Source organism: Canis aureus, chromosome 10 (genome assembly GCF_053574225.1).
Source record: "Canis aureus isolate CA01 chromosome 10, VMU_Caureus_v.1.0, whole genome shotgun sequence".
Lineage (NCBI taxonomy): Eukaryota > Metazoa > Chordata > Mammalia > Carnivora > Canidae > Canis > Canis aureus.
The window spans coordinates 47281039-47305046 of NC_135620.1; the positions used below are offsets into that span (position 1 = coordinate 47281039).

Genomic DNA, 24008 nt, shown 5'->3' on the forward strand with positions numbered 1-24008 from the left:
GGCATAAGATATTTTTAAAATCTCATTTAAAAACTAGTCTATCGGGCAGCCCCGGTGGCGCAGCGGTTTAGTGCCGCCTACAGCCCAGGGCATGATCCTGGAGACCCGGGATTGAGTCCCACATCGGGCTCTCTGCAAGGAGCCTGCTTCTCCCTCTGCCTGTGTCTCTGCCTCTCTCTCTCTCTCTGTCTCTGTGAATAAATAAAATCTTTTAAAAAAAATAATAAATAAATAAAAACAAGTCTATCCACAGAATCTGTGTCATATCTGTCCATTTGTAGGTTGAAGCACTATGGCCATGTCTATTCAAAGCTGACTAACTGCTGTGTCCAGCACAGCGTCCTTTGTCAGGAGGCTCAGTTAATGCCAAAACTAATTATCTATGCTGATGCAAAGACCAGGCCACAGATAATCCCAATGAACAAATATTTTCTAGATCATTCATTAAATTTCTTTTCCATAATAGCTTACAAGTATTACTTATGCCTTGGCTAATGTTGGCATTCTACAAGAGTATGTATCAGTTGATGGTGAGAAGAAATCCATGACCTCTCGGATTCAGACAGAACACTATCCTGAACTTGAATAAAGTTGAATTTTGTTACATAAAATTTGCAAGGTGAATAAATGGTAGTGGGCTACCACTCTTCATTGTACAGCACAATAATTATTTCACAGCATTCTAATTTTAAAATACTACCTAGATGCACATTAAGAACCACCAATTAAGTGTCTAGTTTGAAGTAACTCTTTAGGTTGGTGTGAACACAGTGCTAAAGAAATCAGACGGTTCATTTTTTTCAAGAGAGTAATTAGCATCTTTCTTTTGGTGGTCCTCTGTGAGAGACAGCCTACATAACTATGAACAGAGGGGAAAGACCATCAGTACTGCTGGGTAAATACCACAAAGTTTATGTCCTACTGATCAATGGGGCCCTAAGAACAGTGTTGTCTAACTGGCTTATACTATCATGATGTCACCAATGTCACCATTGTTACAATGCAGAGCAAACCCTCAATGCAATTTTAATTTGTGTTCATTCAACCAAAATGTCAAGTGCCTAGTAGGTGCAAAGGATTGGCTTCCCCATTGTTTTACTGTATTGGTGGTTTTCAAAGTACTGTGTGTCTCTAAAGAGACATTAAAGAGATTTACAACAACAAAAAAGTAACACAATATCACTCTTCTTACTAATTTTTCTTTATTTTGGGAAATTTATTTTTCTTGAAAAATGTTATATGTGGTAAGTTTACTATTTTTTCAATGAATAAATACTGGTAAACTTTCCTACTTGTTATTTCTAAGATGGTAACTATTGATAGATATAACCATGTAAACGAAAAGCCTTTGAAATTTTCAGTAATTTTTAAGAGTATGGAAGAGTTATGAGATCAAAAAGAAAAAGAAAAGGAAAGAAAAAATTAGGAACCATGGTTCTACATCTGTCTCAAATCTTCCAACATCCCCAATCCGTGTTCCACCTTCAGCTGTCTTCCTAGAACTTATCACTACCTAAAATTATATCATACATTTATTTGTTAATTACCTGTTTTCTCCATAGGTCAATCACTTGACCTATGGCCTATTTGTTCTCAGATCCATTGCCTACCCTTTGTGACATACATGCCCCAGGCTCCTTTGCCAAAGACCAGGGGAAGCCTTGGCAGGAGACAGAGGAATATAACAGATGCTCAGGTACTTTTTCTAACTCTCTCTCCTTTGAACTCATCTTCTTGATTCCAATGCTTGTAGACCAGGTCTTTGCTCTGTGCTCCCAACTCCTATGAGCAGCCCTGGCTCCCAGGTGCTAGTAATCCCTGACACTCCCTTTGTCACCCCAGTTCTAACTTTCCAGCTCAGCCCATACTTTGGGGAAAGAGAGCCATCTCAGGTTTCTCATTTTAAAATAGGAATAATAACAGTCAACCAGAGCTTCTGTGAGGATTAGGAAAAAATATACAGAAAGAAATGAGCATGGTGCTTGGCCCAGAATAGGTAATTCATGTTCGTTAATCTTACTACCACTGTATTTTAAACTTTGGAATTTAACTGCCCTACATAAAAAATAGAATCTACTGCATTCAGCTGGTGTTCAAGTTTTGATTCTTAACTGGGATTCTAATGGATGTGGAAATTATTTTTTTCCAAGATAATTACTATAATTACAATATGGTCAACAACTTTTCTCAATTTTTACTTCAGTTGGAAAAAAAGTGTGCAGAGAATGCTACAGGAGAAATTCTCCTCTGTAATCAGACATTGGAAGTTGTAATAAATCATAAGTCTCCCCTTTTCATATCACTGTGAAAAGGAAATAAAGCTCAAATTTACTCAGTACTTAACTCTCTGCCGGGAACTCACGAAGGGCTTCATGTGCATTATTACACTTAATTCTCACAACCTTACAAAGCAGATATTATCATTACTACCCCTCACTTTCCAGGCAAGGAAACAGGCTCAGAGAAGTTCAAGTCTTAGCTTGCCAAGTCATAGAGCCCATAAAGAGAGGAACGGATTTGAACCTGGACTGATGACGAGCCACTCATTCTACACTATTTTTAGAAAACAAATAAAACCATCAAAACACATCCCATGTGTTTTGACAGTTCCTGCTCACAGATAGTTTCCTTGGGACCTTGGTATACACCATTAATACATTTACTCACACTTCTCTTCAAAGACATGGGAAGACAGATGCCCTCAGCCATAGGCTTTTTTCTTCTGTACTTTGGGATGCCAGAATATGAATGGTTTATATTTTATGAAGGGTCATAACAGGTATATCTCTAATATTCAACAACTTCCTTCCCTCTGCTCCTTACAGGATCCATGGTAGGACTCCCTGGCTGGGCCCGGCAGCCAAGGTGATGCTGAAGGAAGTCATCCACAAGTAATTCTCGGCCATCCCCAGATGCTGAGGCTCCACTGTGCTGCCATGCCAACCATTAGGGCTCCCTCCCTTCAGCCTTGTCATTGCTGGCAGTTTCCCAGATGCTATGACTCAGGGGGTAAGCAACAAAACAAACACTCTGCAGTTGGCTGGAGCTTCTCCCTTATATCATCCCTCCTCTCCACTCTCGAGATCCTGGGCTGAATGATGCAGAAACACCAAAATCTACAGCTTCTTTTGAAGAATGATTTCTCCTTTTCCTGTGAGAAAACTAACAATTCATTTTGTTCTCTCCGTGAAAACACTTTCATTTCCAGGGGCATGCACTAAGAATCAATTAGACACACCACTGAAGAGGTATTCACATTTTTTGACAAGCTTTCTTTAAATATTGAACTTTCTCTGAGAAAGGAAAATATTAGCCAAATGACAAAAATTTCAACTCCTTCATATTTTTTAGGAATACATTTGTTCTGCAATATGAACTACATGGCATCAATCAATAGAAATCTACACTTGCATAGCAGTAACTAGTTCTCCAGGTTTCCACTTAGTAGAAGGGCTACATCCTATGGCAGAAACAAGAAGGTGGGATTGGCTTGGTGCAGACCCATATGCTGAGCATGTGAATTATCTTCTAAAGTTCTATTGTGGACCTGTTCTTGGCTCTGGCTGTCAAGGCCAAGCAAAGTTAATCTCATCCCATTGAAGGTTTACATTTTCTTCTACTGGTTCCACAAAATGTAGCAAAAGAGGAAGGGAACATGGATGATCAACTCCACAGTCAAATGTCTGATAGAATTAATGGATTTTTATCCTAGGTTCTTTCCTTTTTCACTTCAATTCACCTGACGAGTCTATCTCATCACACTGATACTAACATTTAAAGCATATCCAACCCTGAGCTAAGTGTTTGAAATGTAGCATGTTACTTAATACCCTCAGCAATCCCACGAAGTAGGTACTGTTACACGCATTTTATAGATGAAGAAACAAGTGTAGAGAAACTGAAAATTTGCTAGTAAAAGTTGGTTACTGGGATTCAAAGTCACATCTATTAAACACTAATGCTTTTATTCCTTTTTACTACTTCTCCACTTCCTGCTCCAAACTGGCTCATTTTCCCAGAGCATCCATTTTATTAGAAAAGACTTAATAGAAAAGATGATCATGCGAAGGAAAACATGGATAGAATTATCACACTATGCATTTAGCATGAGTTATTAAAGATAAAACAACAGAAAGGTCTGTCTACAGGGGCGTTACAGACAACATATGTCCCTAGACCTACAAGGTATTTTAAAGAAAAAGCTAGTGAATCTCTCCCTACACACAGATTTATGGCAGGCCAAAAATTGGATCTCTCTTCAAAATGACATCATTTAAGTATCTATACCCTGGTCAGGAGGGTAGAGGAGGAAGGTCTCTGGTGTCAGGGCTCTGTTGATGTGACCTGCTCAGATAAGTGAACCTGTTCTCTCTGTACAAGTCAGTTGGGAATTCCACTACATGCTTAGGGGTCTCATCCTCACTTCAAGTGGCTTATACAACTGTTCCTTCCAACTCCATACTCTGTTCTAGACAAGTGGTTGAGTCACTTTTGTCCATCTCATTGCACTTCCAGATATATTTCCACATCCCTATGTCACGGCTCTGAGCTGGCCTGCTTCTCCATGCAGCACTGACCTCCACAGCATAACCTTCAATGGCTAAAAAGGGATGCCATGTCTATAATCACCAACCGAGTTGAAGCAACAGATGCCCCCCCCCTTTACAGCTTTTGTTTTTCATCTCCATTTTCCACTGAATATCACATATCCCCTTTCCCTTCCTGACTGATGCTGAGATGTAACAACTTGTCACCTGAGATCTGGCCCATTAAACTTACATAGCATAGGTAATGGAGAACTCAGTGCAGGTTGGGACAGCAGGTAATTAGCCTTACCTTAGGGCAGTCTCTAGGTTGTCTGATTCCCTGTATCTACTTCCCTTCTTCTCTGCTTCTTATCATATGGAGGCACTCACCATTTTTCAGAGGTATCTCTTGGGATTTGTTCAGTGGGGGTGGTTATTTAAGACTGTCCTCGTTAACAGAGCCACCAAGTCACTGTAGTATTGAGTTAACAAGGCAGGTAACTGTAATCATCCACAATGGACCATCAATTCTCCAGTAGCCAGTGGGGGTATGGGAGAGTGAATTCAGCTATGTCTGCATGTTTTCAACATACAACTGAACAAACTTGGGTAGCACAGAACCTAAAGGAGTCAAGTTCTTTTTACAATCTATTTATTTATTTATTTACTTACTTATTTACTTACTTATTTATTTAAGAGAGTGAGCAGGAGGGAGAGAGAATCTGAAGCAGACTCCATGCAGAGCATAGAGCCCAATGTGGGGCTCAGTCCCACAACCTGCAAGATCATGATCTGAGCTGAAACCAAGAGTCGGTTGCTAAATCAATCCACCCAAGCACCCAAGAGGAGGCAAGTTATTAAAAAGAACAGAACTAGGGGCACTTGGTGGCTCAGTTGGTTAAGCATCCAACTCTTGATTTCAGCTCAGATCTTGATCTCAGGGTCCTGGGGTCAAGCCCCACTTTGGGCTCCACACTCAGTGTGGAGTCTGCTTGTTCCTCTCCCTCTGCTCCTCCCCCTGCTCATGCTCTCTCTCTCTCTCAAATGAGTAAAATCTTAAGGACCCAGTACAATTTGTATCAGATGCTGGACCATGTCTATTTTCATCCCTTGCTGGGACTGTTGGGTTTGTCTTAGGACTTTTTCCAGAAAGGACTTAACATCTGATGCAACAGACAGGGGTAAATCAAGGGTGATGTTGATTCTGAGGTAAGTATAGCACACACATGAGATGTTGGGAGTAGTTGAGACCATGGGCTTTAGAGCTGGGCTACCCTGGGTCTGAATCCTAGCTCTGCCTGTGTTACCCTGGCCAAGTTACTTAATCTTTTTTATCTGTGAAATTGAAATCATACTATGTGCCTTAGAGAGTTGTTTTACACTTTAAATGACATAATATAGGTAAAGTGTTTAGGGCAGTACCTGTCCAAAAGATGGCAGCTTTATTATGTCCTCCCAACTAGTAAATTCCTAGAAAGCCAGTCTCTTAGATCCTAAGGGCAAATCGTGTTTCCAGAGCCTTGGGAAAACTTGCTAGCTCGTGGGAGCTCCATTCTTGGCACTAGGCTGCCTACGGATCCTTTCCCCATCCTCGAGAGATCAAATAATATCCTTGTCTCCCACTACCGTTGCTTACCAGTGATTTTATTGAGTAGCTTGTCCCAGATGTGACTGGTAGGGTATCTCCTGTCTTCTCTGCTAACCTATACCCACCCTCTGCTGAGGTTAGCTGATTTAACACTGGACATGGGCAGGTCTAGTACTCAAATTTCTGAAAACCAAGTGAGAAGACCCAAACAAATGGCTTTTTCCCTACTAGTTAGGTATCCATCCACAAAACCAGGATTTGCTCTAGTTTCTTAAAAAACATCAAAAATTTCCAAAGTCTTTGAGAGACAACAACCTGAAGTATTTACAACCCCATGATAGAGCAATTCAGTAATGGAGACTGCTAATTTTTAAAAATCTTGTTGAGTCTTTTATAGTGCATTTTATTTTTCTAGGGATACTGTTCAGAAATTGCCTACTGGTCTCCATGAATTTTGGTTGATAGTTATGTGGAAATATATGCAGAGAGAGAGAAGCAATGAACACATTTGTTTCTCAGCACCAGTCTAGGATCATTATGGCTCTGGGCTGGGTTTCTATTCATTGCTTCCTTTAATCCTTACAACAGCCCTGTGAGATCAAATTACAATGGTCAGTTTACAAACAGAGAAATTTAAGCTCAGAAGTTATGTGTTTACCAAGTCACCTAACACCTTGTGATGGCAGAGCTAGTTGAATAAATTCAAGTCTCTGTTTCAAGTCCAGCGCTAGTTCTACCACACTGTAAATACATTTTGTGGATGTATGTTCTGTCTTGGCAGTGTTATATAGATTTATATCAAAACCAAAAAATGAGGGAGACATACAATAAAAAATAAAAAGTTAAAATTTACAGGCTAATTATAAACTCAGTTCCCTGACACTTCATGTCTGAAAAGCTCTCCCCATGGACATTTTTATAGTCTCATGTTTCCTGGCCACATATTTTGAGAGAGGATGAAACTCAGCTGTAGCTTCATGAGAAAAGTTGCCAAAGGGATGCAGCTATTTCCACAATGCACTTGACCACTACACAAACTACTTATTTCAGAAAACCATACAGAGCAACCAGACATTCTGGACATTATAGAAGCTGCTCAGGGACATGAACTCTACCTTGCTCTCTCAGTGTCTAAAAAGGGCCTGCTTCTGAGCAGGTGTTTGACAAGTATTTATTGAATGAATGAATCAATAAATGAATGAATGAACTGTAATAACAGATCACTGCAAGTCCACAAACTGTTTTCATGAGCTAAGTCATCCCTTCTCCGATCTTGGAATGGAACATGGAAACAGTTATAGTGCCTGGACACACACATCAGGCACTTCTCAGATGGTTTTTTTTTTTTTTTTTTTTTAAGATTCTATTCATCTATTCATGAGTAACACAGAGAGAGAGGCAGAGACACCAGCAGAGGGAGGAGCAGGCTCCCCACAGGGAGCCCCATTCTGACCGATCCCAGGACCCCAGGGATCAGGACCTGAGCTAAAGGCAGACGCCCAATCACTGAGCCACCGAGGCATCTTTCAGAGGTGATTTTTTAAATAGGAGCAAACAAAACCAAAATAAAACAAAATCCAAAAAAGAACTATTTCCTTAAAAGTTATAACAAAATCAAGTTATGTAAAATTTTATCCATCTTAGACAACTTCCTAGAACCACTGATTGAGAAATCTTTAGCCGTGTGAAGGAAAATTTGCAAAATAATGATTGATGATATGAATGGTAGTGGGAGACAAGGGCATAGATTTTTCACCACTCTTGAGCTCAAACTCTAACTTCTAAATGACTTATTAGCTGTACAACCTTGGGAAAGCCCCTTAGCTTGTTTAAGTGTCAGCATTCTCACTGGTAAAATGGAATGTTTAATTAACTGAGTTATTGCAAGAATTAAGAAAGATTAACACTGGCACTTAGCAGGCTCTATAGATGTTGAGTCCCCTCCCTCGCCTTTCTCACTTTCCTTCCCTGACACCCATCTATTCTAAAACCATAAAGGTAGGTGAGATCATATAATTAATTTTTAAACGTTCTTATTCCTCCTGTTCAGAGACTTTTTAAAAACATGAGTTGGAGGAGCTCTAAGTTTTCCACTCATTTTTTTTCCTAGTGTTAAAACAAAGATATTACATCCTATTACATAAGAGAAAAACAGAGAAGCTGAAGGCTAGAACATAAAATTATTATTCACTAGACAAGCAATAGAATAAAGAAGAAGGCTATTTTTCTGTTGTTATCTCTAAAAGTGGTTGAAGAAATACAATGGAAGAGGAGGTGGCCTGTGCTTCTGAAGTTACTGCTGTCTTAGAAGCTTTCACAGGGACATCTGTTGACTTTTTCACAAAGGAAGCTGGAGGGGATCAAGGGGGGAGTGGAGGAGACTATGGTTCACAAGGGAGCCACATCTGTTCGGTATGCTCCCAACTGAGAATGCTAGACTTCGAAATAGTATAGGTCTCCTAGTTAAACCAGGATCCAGAACAGATGAAAGCTTTTCTTTCCCTCATGTTTCAATGGCAGAGATCAACAGCTGTTTATATGCTTTAATACCTGAGGGTGAAGTCCTCACATCTGTCAGTATTTTCCAGTCCTATTTCCTTGGATCACAGTGGGGAGGAGGTGAAGTCTGAACCCCTCCCAACTCCCAGGCAAGAACACAGAAATATGCCTGGGATTCAAAGCCATAATGCTAAGCAGAACTTCCCATTTCTCATCCACCCGGGGTCTGCTGTTTTGCAGAGAATTCTTCTTTTACTTTTTCCTGACAGACATCTTGATCATTTCCATGATAATGACTCACCGGCAGAACAAAGATCAAAAGGAAGATAAGTAGGCTGGAATGGAGGGGTGGGGGAGAAGAGGAGGAAATGAATTCTAACAGAGAAAGTAAGTGGCTCCTAAAGACAAGTTTTTTCAAAAGATAGCAACAATATCATCCCAGGGCAAATGACAGAGGTAAGCAGGATGCTGATGAAGACCTTTAGGGTAACGGATGGTGGTGGTTTTTACTGACCCCTAACATTTCACACTGGAAAAATTAAACAGACAAAATTAATCTCTGTGAAGGCAAGGTGCAGGATATAATGAGGATGGTGACAAAGGGATTCAGAGGTTCTGTTTAACTTTTGATCACCAGCACCACAGACGTGTTGGGACTTTATAAAGATTATTTTTTCCCCCATCTTTCCATACAGTGATTCATCTATCCATCCATTTAAGAACTTGTAAAGCACCAAGACCGGAATTAGTGCTAGAATATTCAAATGAATAAAAGACATTCCATAACTTAAGGAGTTTACATCCTAATGGGTGGAAGCCTTCACAGAGGACAGAGTATAAGTGATGCATAAGGAATTCACTAGTCAGGGAAGACAGGGGATTCCGGAAGGAGAAAACAAGACGGATAAATCAGAGAGATGAGAAATAGACTGTTTCAGAATGAAGAATATTCTGGGCAGTTAAAATAAACAGAGGAGTGGCAGGTGCTTATTACAAGTGCAGATTCTTAGGTCTCATCTAAGAGATTCTGATTTAGTTGTTCAGGGGGAGAGGCCAAAGACTTTGCCTTTTGAACAGAAAGTCCGCATAATTCTGATACAAGCAAATGTTTGACAACTCTAACTTATATAGGTTAACATTTCCCCAAAAGATGCTAATGGTGCTTCATAAAAAAAAAGAAAGAAAGAAAGATACAGGTTCGAATTAGGAAATACTACATACTGAAGTATTCCTTTCTTGGAGATTTATAATGTACATTAGCATATTAGAAGTCCTGCAGTAAAGAAATTATTTTCACTAAGCAGTTCCCAACTTATTTTCCATGGACAAAAAAAAAATCATGGTGCACCTATTAAGATCTCTCAGAACTATGAACTATGGAGCAAAAGTTGGGAAGAGCTGAAAGAGGATTCCAACCAGGTGAGTATATTCTGCAAGCCCACTGAATGGCTAAGGAAATGTCTGGAAAAGGACAGCAAAGCCAATTATTCTGGGGGATATGGCGGCATCCACGACTTCTACAAGTAAAGTTTTTTTGTTTGTTTGTTTTTTTTTACAAGTAAAGTTTAAAACCATCTATGATGTCCTAGTTTCCAAGCAGACTGCCAGAAACTTCCTTACTCTCAAGTAACACACCGTGGTTCTGCGATGTTATTTCTGGTCACCAACTCTATGTGGTAACCACAGCTGCTGGAGACAACAGAAGTGCCCAGAGTTCAAAGCATCAAGGAGCAGAAACAGAAGAGGAAAGAAAGAGGAGGTATCCTTGCCCAAATTTATTTACCTTTATTGCTATCATGTGTTCTGCACAGAGCATTGGCAGTTGGGGAAATTCCTCCTAGCAACAAGAGAAGCCTTTGACAGTCAATATAAGTACAACAAGATATGAGCCTAAGAAATTCCCACCCCTTCAAGGTGCCTACTACATGCCTCTGGGAGCTTTTGAACCCTGTCTTCTTCCCCCTGTGCTGGTGAGTCAAGGGAGTTTTGCACAAGGGCACAGGCCACTTCCTTCTTTAGCAAGGAACATCACAGAGCAAGAGCATGAGAGAGCTGGACAAGTCAAGGCAACACAGTGATTCTGAGCAAACTGGTCTGTGTGCTGAATATTTCAAGATGTACATACTGCCCTAATCAATGTATACATTTTCCCCCTGGTATTAGCTTAATTACTTCCATACACCCCCACCTCAGCTTCCCATATGCCACATGGGGACACACACATCCCATCTAGAGGTGATTGCAACAATGTGTTCCAAATGCTTCTTTTATATCCCAACCATCTCAGAGCTTTTGAATACAACTGTCCAATAGCACAGGTATTTTTTCAATCATCCCATAAATATTTTCTGAGTGTCCACAAAGGTTTCCAGGCACCGTGCTAGACACTAGAGACACCAGAAAGGAAATAGGATATTGCTCATTCTTACTGAGTCTCAGGCCTAAAACAACAACAGTGACAGCAACAGCAACAACAACAACAACAACAACAACAACAATAAACCTGAATTTTACATTCAGCCTGTCAGTGCACAGAAAATCCAATTATCAGCAGCATAAAGAAATAGACAAGGGAGATAAGGTTTGGTCCTTCCCCTTGAAGGGTTTTATGGCTCAGAGCACCAAGCAAATGAAAGCATTTGCATTTCGGTGTCCTAGTGGGTCTAGCAACTTACACAGGAATCTACACATAACAGTACAGCCTGGAATTAATAATGAATGATCAGGAGTGAGTAGAACAGAATGCCAGGATCTCTACTTCCCCAGAATTGCTTGATTCCCAAATAAACCCATGGATTCTCACACTGGGATTCCCTAACCTGAGAGATGAATACCAATAAATGCTTCAGAGTTAACGTAACTTTAACTAGTTAATTAGCCAAAAAATGCAAATTCTACCAGGATAACTTGGTAGGTTTGGAGTCTAGTCCTAAGGTAGCCAGCAAGATCAAATCTAACATTTCACCAAGGCAATGTTCCCTAGCAGGTCGTATGTGTACCCTAGTATGTGGTATGAGGTCCACAGAATAATTGTAAGTAGTCAGCAAATGATTTTTTTTTTTTTTTAATTTCCAGGAGGTTCTTAGATATGGAAAAAGATGTGGCAGGTGTGGTGGAATTTAGGGAACATTGATATGGTGCTACCCAGCATCAAAAGACGGTCCAAGAAGAAGCCTCTGAAAATTTTCTGAGATTGTGAGATACATCAAAACAAGCAAGAAGCTGGTCATGAACTTACCCACACATGTTGGAAATATGTCCTCATTGTTGATCTGGACCTCAATCCAATCCATAAGAAGGTTCATGTATTGGGGAGCTGGCAGGGCAGTTGGCTTCTTGTACTTGAGGTCATCCTGCCACCGATACTCATATTTGGGGCCCCCTGACATCACAGGACAGGTCTGCTCCGTGCAGAACTCACAGATGGTGCCATAGATGAGGTTGATCCGATTGAAGAAGTCCACCACATGTACTGCCACCCAATCGTTCTGGTCCTCCCCACTGGGGAGCTGCACAGCTGCCTTCAGGTCCACGCCTGAGTTGAGGGATGCCTGAGCCCGTTTGTGGAGCTCAAACCTCTGTGTGCCAGGTTCAAATTTCCTCTTGGGCCGGAAGGTCTTGTCCTTGTTGAACACCTGCTTCAAAGCTATGGACATGGTCTTCTCCTTCTCTTCCTTTTTTTTGCAAGAAGCAAAAAGGCACCTAGAACTTTTCAGTGAGAGGTCACAACTCAGCAGGGTTTTCCACTGCCAGCCCTCTGGCCCCAGTCTTGCGGTCTGCGGTCTTTAATCTCTTTTAAGCGGCTCTGTCCATCTTCCTCTTGAAGAGTTTCCAAGAGAACCTCATGATTCTTCCTAAAGGCTGAAGAGAGAAGGGTCTTATTAGTACTCAGTTTGTAGTTAAGGAATGACACGTGCTTAGATCTGATTTCCATGTCGCTTCAGGCAGTACCTTACTTCCATCCAGGTGTAAGGATGTTGAGGATATGCCAAACCCCCCAGCGTCTGTAATGGTGATTCATACCACACAAATAACTTTTTCCTTCATGGCCTTGGGCAAATTTTTCGCAACTCTTTCCTGTGTGGTCATAGACTAATGGACTCTCTAAAATGTTTAAGTGAACACGTGAGTCAAGACCCCATCCCCATCCCACATATGCTCCTTTTTAGAGCATCAGCCCCACCCACCACTGCCTTTATTGAGTAAAAGAGGAATCACTACCCCATGCTCCTAAACATAACTGATTGGAGCAGGGGTGGCTATCACACCAAGGTGGCTAATAAGAATATCTCTCCTGGGAATTTGGGATCAGGGCCCAACCTTTGTCAGGCATTGTTCCTGAGAAACAGTGAAAACCAGGCCTGGTTGAGTCCTATTGGGACCACATGCAGCGCAATTAAGAAAGCTGCTTTGCAGAGAGGGGAAGGGGGAAAGAAGCACAAGAAAGGCAGGAGAAAAAGGATGCAGTGGAGAGAAGGAGGAGGGAGGAGGAGAGAAGGAAAATGTCACTGAGATGCAGAGAAACAGAGACAAGAGCACAAGTTGCTGTAGGGAGAAGTCAAGAGAAAAAGAGAAACAGTGAGAAGAGTGGCTTCTTGAACTCCTAATAATCTTCTAGGAATTGGTTCATTATTTTTGAAGCCTCACTGTGATTACAGCCCTTGAGAGCCATATGTTTTCCCTGAATTAGTCAAATAAATCCCTTGTTTAACTTCAGCTCACTTCAGTGGGTTTCGTTTCCTTCCAAGAATCCTTAACTATGAAGGCATTGATCACCCCTCTAATATTTCATCCTTTACATTTCTGATATCATCCCCTAGAGTTCTGAGACAGAGGTGTACAACAAAACTTCCTGTGTAATGCAAATATTCTATATCTTTGTTGTCCAGTATGGTACCAACTAGCCATATATGGCTAGTGAGCACCTGAAATGTGGCTAGTGTATTGAAGAACTGAATTTTTCATTTTACAGAATTTTAACTACTTGGAATTCAAATAGCCACATGCAGCTAATGGCTACCATTTTGGAAAGAGTAGCTTTGGTCTTCAGTGCTCTATTATCTCATTTGATCCCTACAAAATCCTGGTGTGTTTCATAGTAGATTTGTAGTAGTTATCATTATCCCTGAGTCTCTAAAAGATAAATTTACTTGCCTAGCAACATCCCATGGCTAGTACGGGCATAGTTAGGACTGAAATCCAGTTTCTTGACTCCTAGTAAATGGTGATACTGTCTATTCTAAAAAGCAATACTCTTCTATTCTAAAGAGTGATATCCTTCAACCTGTCTTTCCTGCTGATTTCTGAAGCCTCTTTACCCAGACCTGCCCCTCTCCCTTGTCACACACACACTTTCAAATAAAAGAATAAAATCTTAAAAACAACAATAACAAGAACAATAGACCCTCTGTATCACAAATGCTTAATTGCTGACAGTAAAGCAGCAACCACCCAAGAGCCACCCCTTCATGTCTCCAGCAAATAAGACTTGCTGTTCTGTTATTCTAATAATGTGGGTGCCATGAGTTACCATGGTTCTCAGAATAATCTTCTTTCATCGCCTTACATGACCCTCAGTATCATTTGTTTGGCCGTTTCCCCAGGGACTGGAGTATCTGCTTGCATAGGACATCAATGTGAAATCTTCCTCTACCCTCTAGCAGGCTCCTGTGCATACCACCAAAAGACTCTCTAGCACTTCTGATGACAGTGTGTAAATGACACAGAATAATCATAGCAAATCTTTGTCACAAAGTCCTACAGTTACTAGTGCTGACAAACATTTCAGTAATTATTAAAACCTTATATGAATTTTAGAGATTTTTATTCCAGAGATAGTTAGATAATGAACTTTAAGGTATCAGTCTCTTGAACTGGCTGGGCATTTATTCAAAACTTTAACCAACTTTAAAATCACTCTTTCTTTTTGCCTCAACATAAAAGGTTTACCGGAGGGAGGGAAATCATCTTTGGGGATTTATTTCTCAATCATGTCCCTTAATGTGCCACTATTGGCCACTATTTATTAAACTCTACTATGTACCAGATCCTTTACATATATTAACATTTTAGTTCTCACTACAGTCTTGCATGGTGGATGTTTTTATGACCATTTAACACAGAAAGAAACTGAGGCCCAAATAGATTCAATAATTTGGCAGAAATCACAAAATTAGTAGATGGTAAGGCTAAATTTTGAACCCAGAACATTCTGGCACTGAAACATATGTGATTTTTTTTTTCTCACTAAAGCTACTTTAAAATCTCATGAACATTTTTATGTTTTCAAAGCTCCTTCATGTATAGATTTCAAAGCTCCTCACAACAGGACTATAAAAGAAGCTAGAACAGGTGGTATTTTTATCTCCACTTTAGAGATAAGGAAACAGAAACTCTGATCTTCTCTAGTGCTCTTTTCAAAAGCATTAACCATTCTGACATCTTCAAACATGAGGATGTCTCTTATGCTCAAAGTTTTTCATCTAGAATGAAGTTCTCTGGAGATGGGATAGATTGGAGGGTGGGCCACCATGTTTAAAGACATTTGCAATCCAGGATGGGTAATAACAATTTCATCATACTACCAAGTGGCTGAACAAAGAGGCATCTGTGTCTTTATTTGAGTGTCAATGCTGTATTGAGGCAGATATCCAGAAGAGTTTTGAAATGAAATGGGAACAGGAAATCCACCTGTCCTTACTTACCAACCCAGAGCCCCATCAGGACCTCTGTCCATAATTTACACAGTGGGCTTATTAAATGGTTAGAGCAGTACTTCTCAGATGCTACGTTGGGATCTTGGTGATGCCAAATGTACTGTCCATGGATGACATATTAGGGCACTAAGAGATCTTGTTAGAAATGCAGGTGCTCAGGCCTCACCTCAGACCTAATAGATCTATGTCTGCACTTTAGCAAAATCTCAGAAGTATACCCTTTGAGGAGCACTCCATTGGAAGACTGCCTGGGTAAACGGATGACAAAATAAACCTCCATTTGTTGTTCTGCCGACAGTGTGCTTCATAAACAGTCTTCAATTGTGTGTGAGTGTGTGTTTTTAAGAAGAATGAGGGGAAACTCACTGTTCTGAATACAAATGCCTTGACTGACAACCACCTGGTCTGTTGATCTGGATTGCTTTGGAGAGCACAGTGCCCAGAACCCAGGAGGTTACCAGTGAATAATTTTCCATAAATGCCAGACAGAATGTAGATGCTGCTAATGCTGCTGCAACCTCATAAAGAAAAGATTCTTTGGCTAAAGAAAATGTAGCACTAGCAACAACACAGTTGTTATTCTCTGTCCTTGTCCAGTCTCCAGAAAGGAAAAAACAAGTCATAAGTTTTGCCCCCTGGGTGGAAGCTATAATCAAATTTTATGTTATGAATAGCATTCACTACAATGCTGGTTCTCAATAAATATCTGAAGACAAGTGCTCATTCAATCAGTGGACATTTACTAAAGACCATTTATGTGCCAGACTCAAGGCTAGGCACCACAGACATAGAGCTAATGAAAACTTGGTGTCTGCCTTTGGAAAGTCCACAATTTGCTGTCTAGTTTGAGGTTAGTTTATTGGCTTTTGTTTTTTAAGTTACAAAGTTAAATGCACCAACGTGGGCAGTGATGTGATTTCTTCACAGGATTACTCCGGTTAGGAATGAAAAGGACAATAAAGAGTGAAGTCTTACGGAAAGAGAAAAATGCAAACCCAAATAAACAGCATAAAATTGACAGGAGCTCCATGTGTTCTCCATATTTTCTGCTTAATAGATCAATTATAGCAATAAAACATGTGCACTATAAAAATATGCAAAGAGAATTCGGCTGGGCTGCAAGGGAATGTTGACAAGGTAACTAAGCAACCCTGGCAGGGAAAGTTCTTATTTTTCTTTTCCTATTGATGTCTTCTGCCTTATTAGTTGAAAATTCAAAGTGTCCTTGCCAAGATGAGGAAGAAAGCAATCCTCCCATTCACTCTTAGATCCATTTTCTCTAACTCTGACCTCCTCTAAAGAGATGTTGGTAGCAGAGGAGGGTAGGCAGGCAGAAAAGAGAGAAACCAGCTGATATGAGTTGGGGAGAAAGTAGTTCAATATCTCATCTATGTGATGGAGGACTCCTTCTGGCAGGACCAGCCAGCAAGGCAATTTACTGCAGGAAGCTAAGGGAAATGCCCCAGAAGTGTCCCCCATGTGGGACGTTCCATGGCATTTTCATTGCCAGAGTCCCAGGAACTAGGATGGTGCCTGGCACAGAGCCAACTTCACTGAATGTTGGCTGAATGAATGAAGAGATGACAGTAAATGAAGGACCCTTTGCATCAAAGTGAAACCACAAAAGTGAAAACAAATAGAACCTTCTATACTTGTTATCTGGGGACTCCACCTCACTCTGTAAGCTCATTGCCAACTCACTGAGATCCAATATTACCAGCTGCTGTGCTGCTATGAAGCATCTCTCCTGAAAGATGAAGATATCTGTCCGACTTTTCTCTCAAATGGGCTGCTCCTTTCCCATGTGTTACCTAAAATTCCAGCTCCTCAGAATTGACGAATGACTAGTCTGATCTCTCATCTTCCCACCATTTTCTCTTTATGGCTAGAATAGTATATGGAACTCTCTGACACCCCAGAAACTGAATAAAAGTAGATTAGGTTTTTATCTTAAAGGAATGTGTGTGTGTATGTGTGTGAATAAAATGAATATTACCTGACCTTCCCAGGCTCCAGTAAAGGACATGCCTAAAAATGCGATTCCATCAACCTTTTTGTACTATTTTATTCCTGCCTTCTCATTAAGTTGTATCTTTGCTCACAAGACAACCCCAAATTAGAGAGATTCCTGTCTGAGAAGCAGCTCTATTTTTTTTTTCCAACTAATCTACCTCCCCAACTTTAAGCTGCCATATCATTGCATTTTAGATTAGTTGGGAAAAACCCGGCTGCCTCATTTTAATCTTCAAAGACTGGCATGATTTCTGAGCTTCTGAATGCCCATGTTATTTCTGAACCAGATGAAGTCAGTATAAGCAGGTGCAGCCCCCCAGAAGCCTGTTGCACGGCTCTGATGACCTGTCATTTTCTGGTTCTTGAACATCCATTCAAGTTGACACTCTCACTGGTTCACTCACTTATTTATTCAGCCACCAGTGCAGACAGTCTAGCATTAAAAATGAAAGTTAAGTATTCCAAAGATGAAAACATTGCATGTACCCCTGTATACTGCAGAGACAGCAACAGCAGTGATCAATCAATGCACTGGTCCTTACAGCAGAGATCCATACTGAGTCACCATTCCACAGACGTAGGAGCTTCACCATTCCAAAGAGGACACTTGGTGGTAAGAAACAGCGAAAAGAGTAGAAGGATAGGAGAGGGTGGGATTTATTTGGTGTGGTTTAATTCACCACATACTCACATTCTGCTGAAGAAAATGCAGCCTTTAAAAAAAAATGTTTCTTTTAAAGAAAATAATATTATCTTAAATATAGGCCTTCTGGAGGGCAGCAGAGAGTGACTTGGATTCTCAGTAATGAGGAAGATGGCAAATCTTTGATCCAACCATGGGCAGGGTGAACCCAACGTTGCCACAGTTTTAAAAATAAATAGTGAAGGTAAAATTATAAGATAAATGCTCAGTTGACCCAATGAATATTTATGAAAGATATCCTAATTATTTTATTAATTTTTTAAGGGGGAAAATGAACTTCTCCAAGTGAGTAACCATTTGCTCTATTATTTCCAAATCTCTGGACTACCTAGAAAATACTTTTATGGTTAAAAAAAAAAAAGACATAGGATTTGAGAACCCAATACATAAGGCATCTAAAAATGGGGGGATGGGGATCCCTGGGTGGCTCAGCAGTTTGGTGCCTGCCTTCGGCCCGGGGCATGATCCTGGAGTCCCGGGATCGAGTCCCACGTCGGGCTCCCTCCATGGAGCCTGCTTCTCCCTCTGCCTGTGTCTCTGCCTCTCTCTCTCTCTTTCTCTGTGTCTCTCATGAATGAATAAATAAAAAATCTTTTAAAAAATAAATAAAAAATAAAAAATAAAAAAAATAAAAATGGGGGAATGGAGGATAAGGAGGGAAGGACAGAGCTAATACCTGAAATTTAAAAACTGAAGCAGATTTTATTTTTAAAAATTAATAATTTAATTTTAATATATAATACTACACTATTTTCAGATTTTTTAATTCATTTTGTGTCAGTTTCAGAAAGTTGTGCCTTTTAAGTAAGTTTTCTATTTCATCTGTCAAATTTAGTGATATAAAGTTTCATAATATGCCCTTATTATTCTTTTAATGTTTGTAAGATTTGCAATGATAACCCTACTTTCAAATATTGCTAATTTGTATTTTGCTTCTGCTGTGACCTGAATGCGTGCCCCAAAAATTCATATGTAAAGCTCTAATCCCCAGAGTGATGGTATTAAGAGATGGAGCCTGGAGGTAATTAGGTTCAGAGAAGATCATGGTTGTGGAGCCCAATGGTGGAATCAGTACCTTTACATGAAGAAGAAGAAACACCAGAGCTTACTCTCTCTGCTGTGTGAGGACATAGTGAAAAGACAGCTATCTGCAAGTCAGAAAGAAGGCTCTACCAGAACCTAACCATGCTGGCATGGACTTCCAGCCTCTAGAACTGTGAAAAATAAATTTCTGTTGTTTAACCCAAAAAAGAAAAAATTAAGGCAAGTAAAAAATGTATTTTTACTTTTTAAAGCACAGGTGTATACCAGCTGGTGTGATGTCACTCAGAATCTCTATTGGATACTGGGATAAAGGTCATTGTCCATTACCATTTCCTTCTTTCTCTTTGAGACAGAGTATGACAATTCTTTCTTGGGAAAGTTCTGCTTTAAAGGAAAAATGTTCAAATTCAAGGAAGTTGGTTCCTGTAACTGTCAACAGACTTATTTACTCTTAGCCACCCTAAATGAATTTGAGTCTCAGGATCTGGAAAATTTTTATCCCTGGCACTATGGGAACTTATATATGACATCTGGAACCACTGCAAGAGATCTATGAAGGGGGTAGAGAGAACAAAATGGGCTAGAAGACTGGAAATTGGAAAATACAGTTTTAATTTTCAAAAGAGTACTATTTTAAGCTTGGGGAGGTGGGTAAAATTGACAACTGCAGGCAAGATTTAGAGCAATATAATCCAGTAGCTAAGAGCATAGTATCTACAGAGTTGCTGTGATAATTCAAGAGGGTATATGTAAAATGTCTGGAACACAGTAGGCACCGAGTAAGCTGGTATGCTATCATCATTATTATCCTTTGAGTTATATTATGATTCAAGTTTTTAAACAGAGAGATTCTTGAGAGACCAAACAGCTGCTGAAATCTTAGAATGCTTAAAATTCTATTCAACCTGATTGTACAACAGTAACAATAACTAACATTTACTTATTTTTCAATCTATTTTAATTTCTGTAACAACCTCATGAGTTAGGTATTATTATTATTATCCCCCACATTTTGCACTTAGAGAAACTTGAGACATTGCAAGATTAAAACTTGGTCCCAGGTCAAAGAACTTGTAAGTAGCCAAGTTGACTCCAAAGCTCTAACTTTAATTAAGACTCCCTCTGTAGACAGATGGGTAGTTCACAACAACAAACAAACAAAATAAAAACAGGAACTTCTAGGGCATATCTAAGGAGCTTAGGGAAAGAGATGGGAGAAACAAAGACTTAGCCCTATGTACCTGGTCATGCACCACTCCCAAAGACACATACTTGTTGAATCTTTGTGGTCTAGAGTCAGAAGACCTGGATCCAGGAGCTGACAATGATTCTAACTGACTATGTCTTTGGACAAAACCCCTTTGATGAGCCTCAGTTTTGTCTTAAAAGATAATGGTGCTTATCTTTCAGGATTACTGCAAAAATTAAAGAGATATTGCCTATGAAAGCATTCCATCAATGGAAAACCATTGTGCAGATATTGACACGGGGACTGGTGACAAAGGGAACTACAACTTTCGACAGAATATGAAGAAATTACATGAGTAATGGAAAATGATTCTATTCAATGCAAATATGTGTTTATGAGTAAGAAACAGGGTGAGGGAAAGGGGACAATGGGAGCCCCTTTCCTAAGAGGAAACAAAGAAATCAAATGCTTCCTTCTTGCTTAATTTGGATAGACTTCTAATTCTTAGGCAAAAAGAAATAGTAATCTAAGTGATTTGATGATAACTCAATCAATATTCCTCAACATTTATAACCCACTTAGCTTAATATTGTAAGAGAGTTCCAGTTATTTTTGCATATAGTAAAATCTAGTGTAATATTACTTCATGAATGTGGATATATCAGGGGAAATTGTATGCCCTCCCACAAATCCCTCAAACACTTTTTAGAATGGAGTATAAAAGGTTCTCATTTTAAATATCAAAATGCTTTACATTTAATATAATACCTTAGGTTATAACTCAGCTGTAACCTCTGCTAGAGTGATCCTGCTGGAGGATTCAAACTGCACCCCAGAAACTCTCAAAAGAGAAGAGACAACCATTTGCCTGGGAGCTTTTCAATTTGTCTAGGTGAAAACAAATGGATGAAGAGCTGTGAAATAAAATGGAATCAAACAAGTAATTGTAAAGGATATGGCCACCTGGAGGATTGTGCTAGACCCTAATGCTACAGTCAGAAAGATATGGTCTTGAGTCCAAAATCTGCACCTTAACTAGTTACCCTCCTCAGTTAAACACTATCTCTTTGTGTTTCAATTTCTCCTATGGCCAAATGAGGGCACTAATACCAATATCATAGTGTATTTGGGGTTAACTGAGATAATGTAGTAAAGCTGGGCAAATGTCAAGTCCGATACTTATTAATCCAGATTTCTCATATTAGGTTTCAGGTGGCTTCATGAGCAATAGGAAGCCCAACCATAACCTGGTCTGTTCTTTCACTTCTTGTAAGACCTGAGCACCTGACCCTAAAATGTATAAAATCTTGGAAAATTTTGGAGGAGATTCCGTTTCCCCACTTCTGAATTTTGTAAAAAGATTTATTTATTTATTTATTTGAGAGAAAGAGAGAGAAGTGGCAGGGAGAAACAGAGGGAGAGAGAGTCTTAAGCAGACTCCGCACTGAGCGTGGAACCTGACACGGGGCTCAAGCTCACAACCCTGAGATCACAACCTGAGCTGAAACCACGAGCTGGCTGCTTAACTGACAGCCACTCAGGCGCTCCCTCCACCCCACTTCTGACTTTTATAAGGGAGAATTTTTCCCAAGTACACAACTGGCCTTTCTCTTTTTACTAATGTTGTCCTAGGGGAAATGGAGGGAGTAATTAGCTTAACTGGTAAATTTGAGAAAAATCAACTGGGCCTCCTCAACTGGCTCAGCTTTACCTCTTGGGAGCTGCCTGCCTTCAAAGAGTATTATTTGCTGTTTCCCCAGCTTTCTAAATGGAGGAAGCCTGTGGGTAAGTCTGGGGCTTAGACTGAGCAGGCTCATGTGGTTAACAGACCTGGAGCTTTGTCTTCCAGTCTGGCTTCCATAAGCAATAAAGCTGATATTTGTTTTTGTTGTTGTTTCAAGTAAATTCTTCCCAAGCCATATAGAGAGGAGTGGTAATTTTGTTCATTGGGGGCCCTCTTAGAAACCCCAACATTGGGTTGTACAGACTGGTTTGCAAAGGTAGCTTTTTTTCAGTAGAGATTCCTTGTGACATCAATTCAAGGAAAGCCTCATACAGTTTATAACTTAAAATTTATCTGCAGAAAGTCTGTACCTACATATAAGGCATGCATAGTCTTAAGATTTTTCTCAAATAAGAGAGATGACCTCATCACAAGGAGCATCTGTCCCAGTTATTGCCCAGCTGTAGGCATAAAGAGTGAGAAGGTTCAGGACAGAGTTCCTCCTTCATCTATGAGCTGTTTCCAAACCTTGCCCAACAGTCAGCACTAGGCTTCACAGTCCCATGCTGTATGTGGCTACTGTTCAGGAACATATCACTGGTGTTCTCCATGGGGAAATCTAGAAACTTCTATCCAGATAAAACCTCTTCTTTGCCAAATGCATTTTCTCAAACTTCTCTTTGGGTTAGCTTCAACCTCTTATAAAGGGGAAAGAAGCAGAGAAAGAAGGGAGGAAGAAGGAGGACCAGTCAACCATCCCCATCCTATTATGTCTGTATCTTGTACATAACTCTCTCTCTCTCTCCCTTCTTCTTCTCTCTCTCTCTCTCTCTCTCTCTCTCTCTCACACACACACACACACACACAGTGACCTCACAATATGCTCTATTTCTAAGCTCAGTTGTCTGGGCCCTCTGCAAGGGCCGGCTCACACCCTAGACTTTACTGTAGCACTAGGACCTAATACAGGACCCAGCACAAATAGGAACTCATTTGTTTTGTGGTTAAACTATGTATCTAAATTATTGCTAATCAGATACCACACAGATAAACAGTTCTTCTCCAGTTGAGAGGGACATGCCCCTAGAATCATGATAAGACATGATCAACAAAAGAAAACTTTTCAGAAAACAGATATTTCACACAAAGGTCAATGGCAGCTACTAGACATGTGGTTCCATAGGCCAATCTAAACAGCTCACGTGTTTTCATTTTTCAGCATTTGCTAAAACATCAGCTCCTTTGGAAGCATGTCCAGCCTTAAAAGAATGTTAAAAAACACACAGTCGATATTTATAAAGATCTTTGCATGGTGTTACAAAAATCTCTATGTGTTCTTTGTTTTAAAAAATAAGTTTAAAATATATACCTCAAGGGAAAAATAATGCAGAAGAAGTCAATTGGCTTGGGGAATTTTTTTTTTTAATATAAGAAGAATATGTGGGGGATCTCTGGGTGGCTCAGTGTTTTGGCACCTGCCTTTGGCCCAGGGTGTGATCCCGGAGTCCCGGGACCAACTCCCACATCAGGTTCCCTGCATGGAGCCTGCTTCTCCCTCTGCCTGTGTCTCTGCTTCTCTCTCTCTCTGTCTCTCATGAATAAATAAGTAAAATCTTAAAAAAAAAAAAAAAAAAAAGAAAAGAAAAGAAGAAAATGCATCCTATAACCTTCTTTAGTGCAAATTTTGCTTCTGTGACTTTGGTGCCCATCCCCTAGCTTTTGCCTCTGCTGCATCCACCCTTGTCTTCTTTGTATCCCTTCACATTGGGATGTGGCCGCAGGCATCATGGGCCCTACCCTGTGTTCTTTAATCATCCTGCCCAGTACCAGGAAATTCTTTTCCCTTGAGCATGATCTTTGTGTATATGTCAGGAGTCCTGTGAGCAAAATCATTGCTGATGAGATTTTATAGCAGGAAGAATCCTCGAAAATCACTTAATTCAATTCAACCTCTTAATGTATTAAATACAAAACCAGAAACAGACACGCCTAACGCCCAGAGTGAGG

At 40.1% G+C, this 24008-nt stretch overlaps 1 protein-coding gene and 1 long non-coding RNA gene across 6 annotated transcripts in view; one reads left to right on the forward strand and one right to left on the reverse strand.

Annotated features, from left to right (window-relative positions):
* MOB3B (MOB kinase activator 3B) overlaps positions 1-24008 on the reverse strand; it is a 190484-nt gene that overhangs the window by 105752 nt on the left and 60724 nt on the right. For all 4 annotated transcript variants that reach the window (XM_077912201.1, XM_077912202.1, XM_077912204.1 and 1 more), the window contains one exon: positions 11852-12474. In XM_077912201.1, the coding sequence (XP_077768327.1) occupies positions 11852-12269 (418 nt within the window). In that variant the 5' untranslated portion in view covers positions 12270-12474. The remainder of the gene's footprint in view (positions 1-11851; positions 12475-24008) is intronic.
* LOC144322327 (uncharacterized) lies at positions 1577-23307 on the forward strand. 2 transcript variants are annotated; one of them, XR_013387963.1, is made up of 3 exons: positions 1577-1696; positions 2826-3153; positions 23221-23307. It is a non-coding gene; the product is annotated as an uncharacterized LOC144322327 (long non-coding RNA). The 2 variants fall into 2 exon arrangements; XR_013387962.1 differs by lacking the exon at positions 23221-23307 and having other exon boundaries at positions 2826-3183.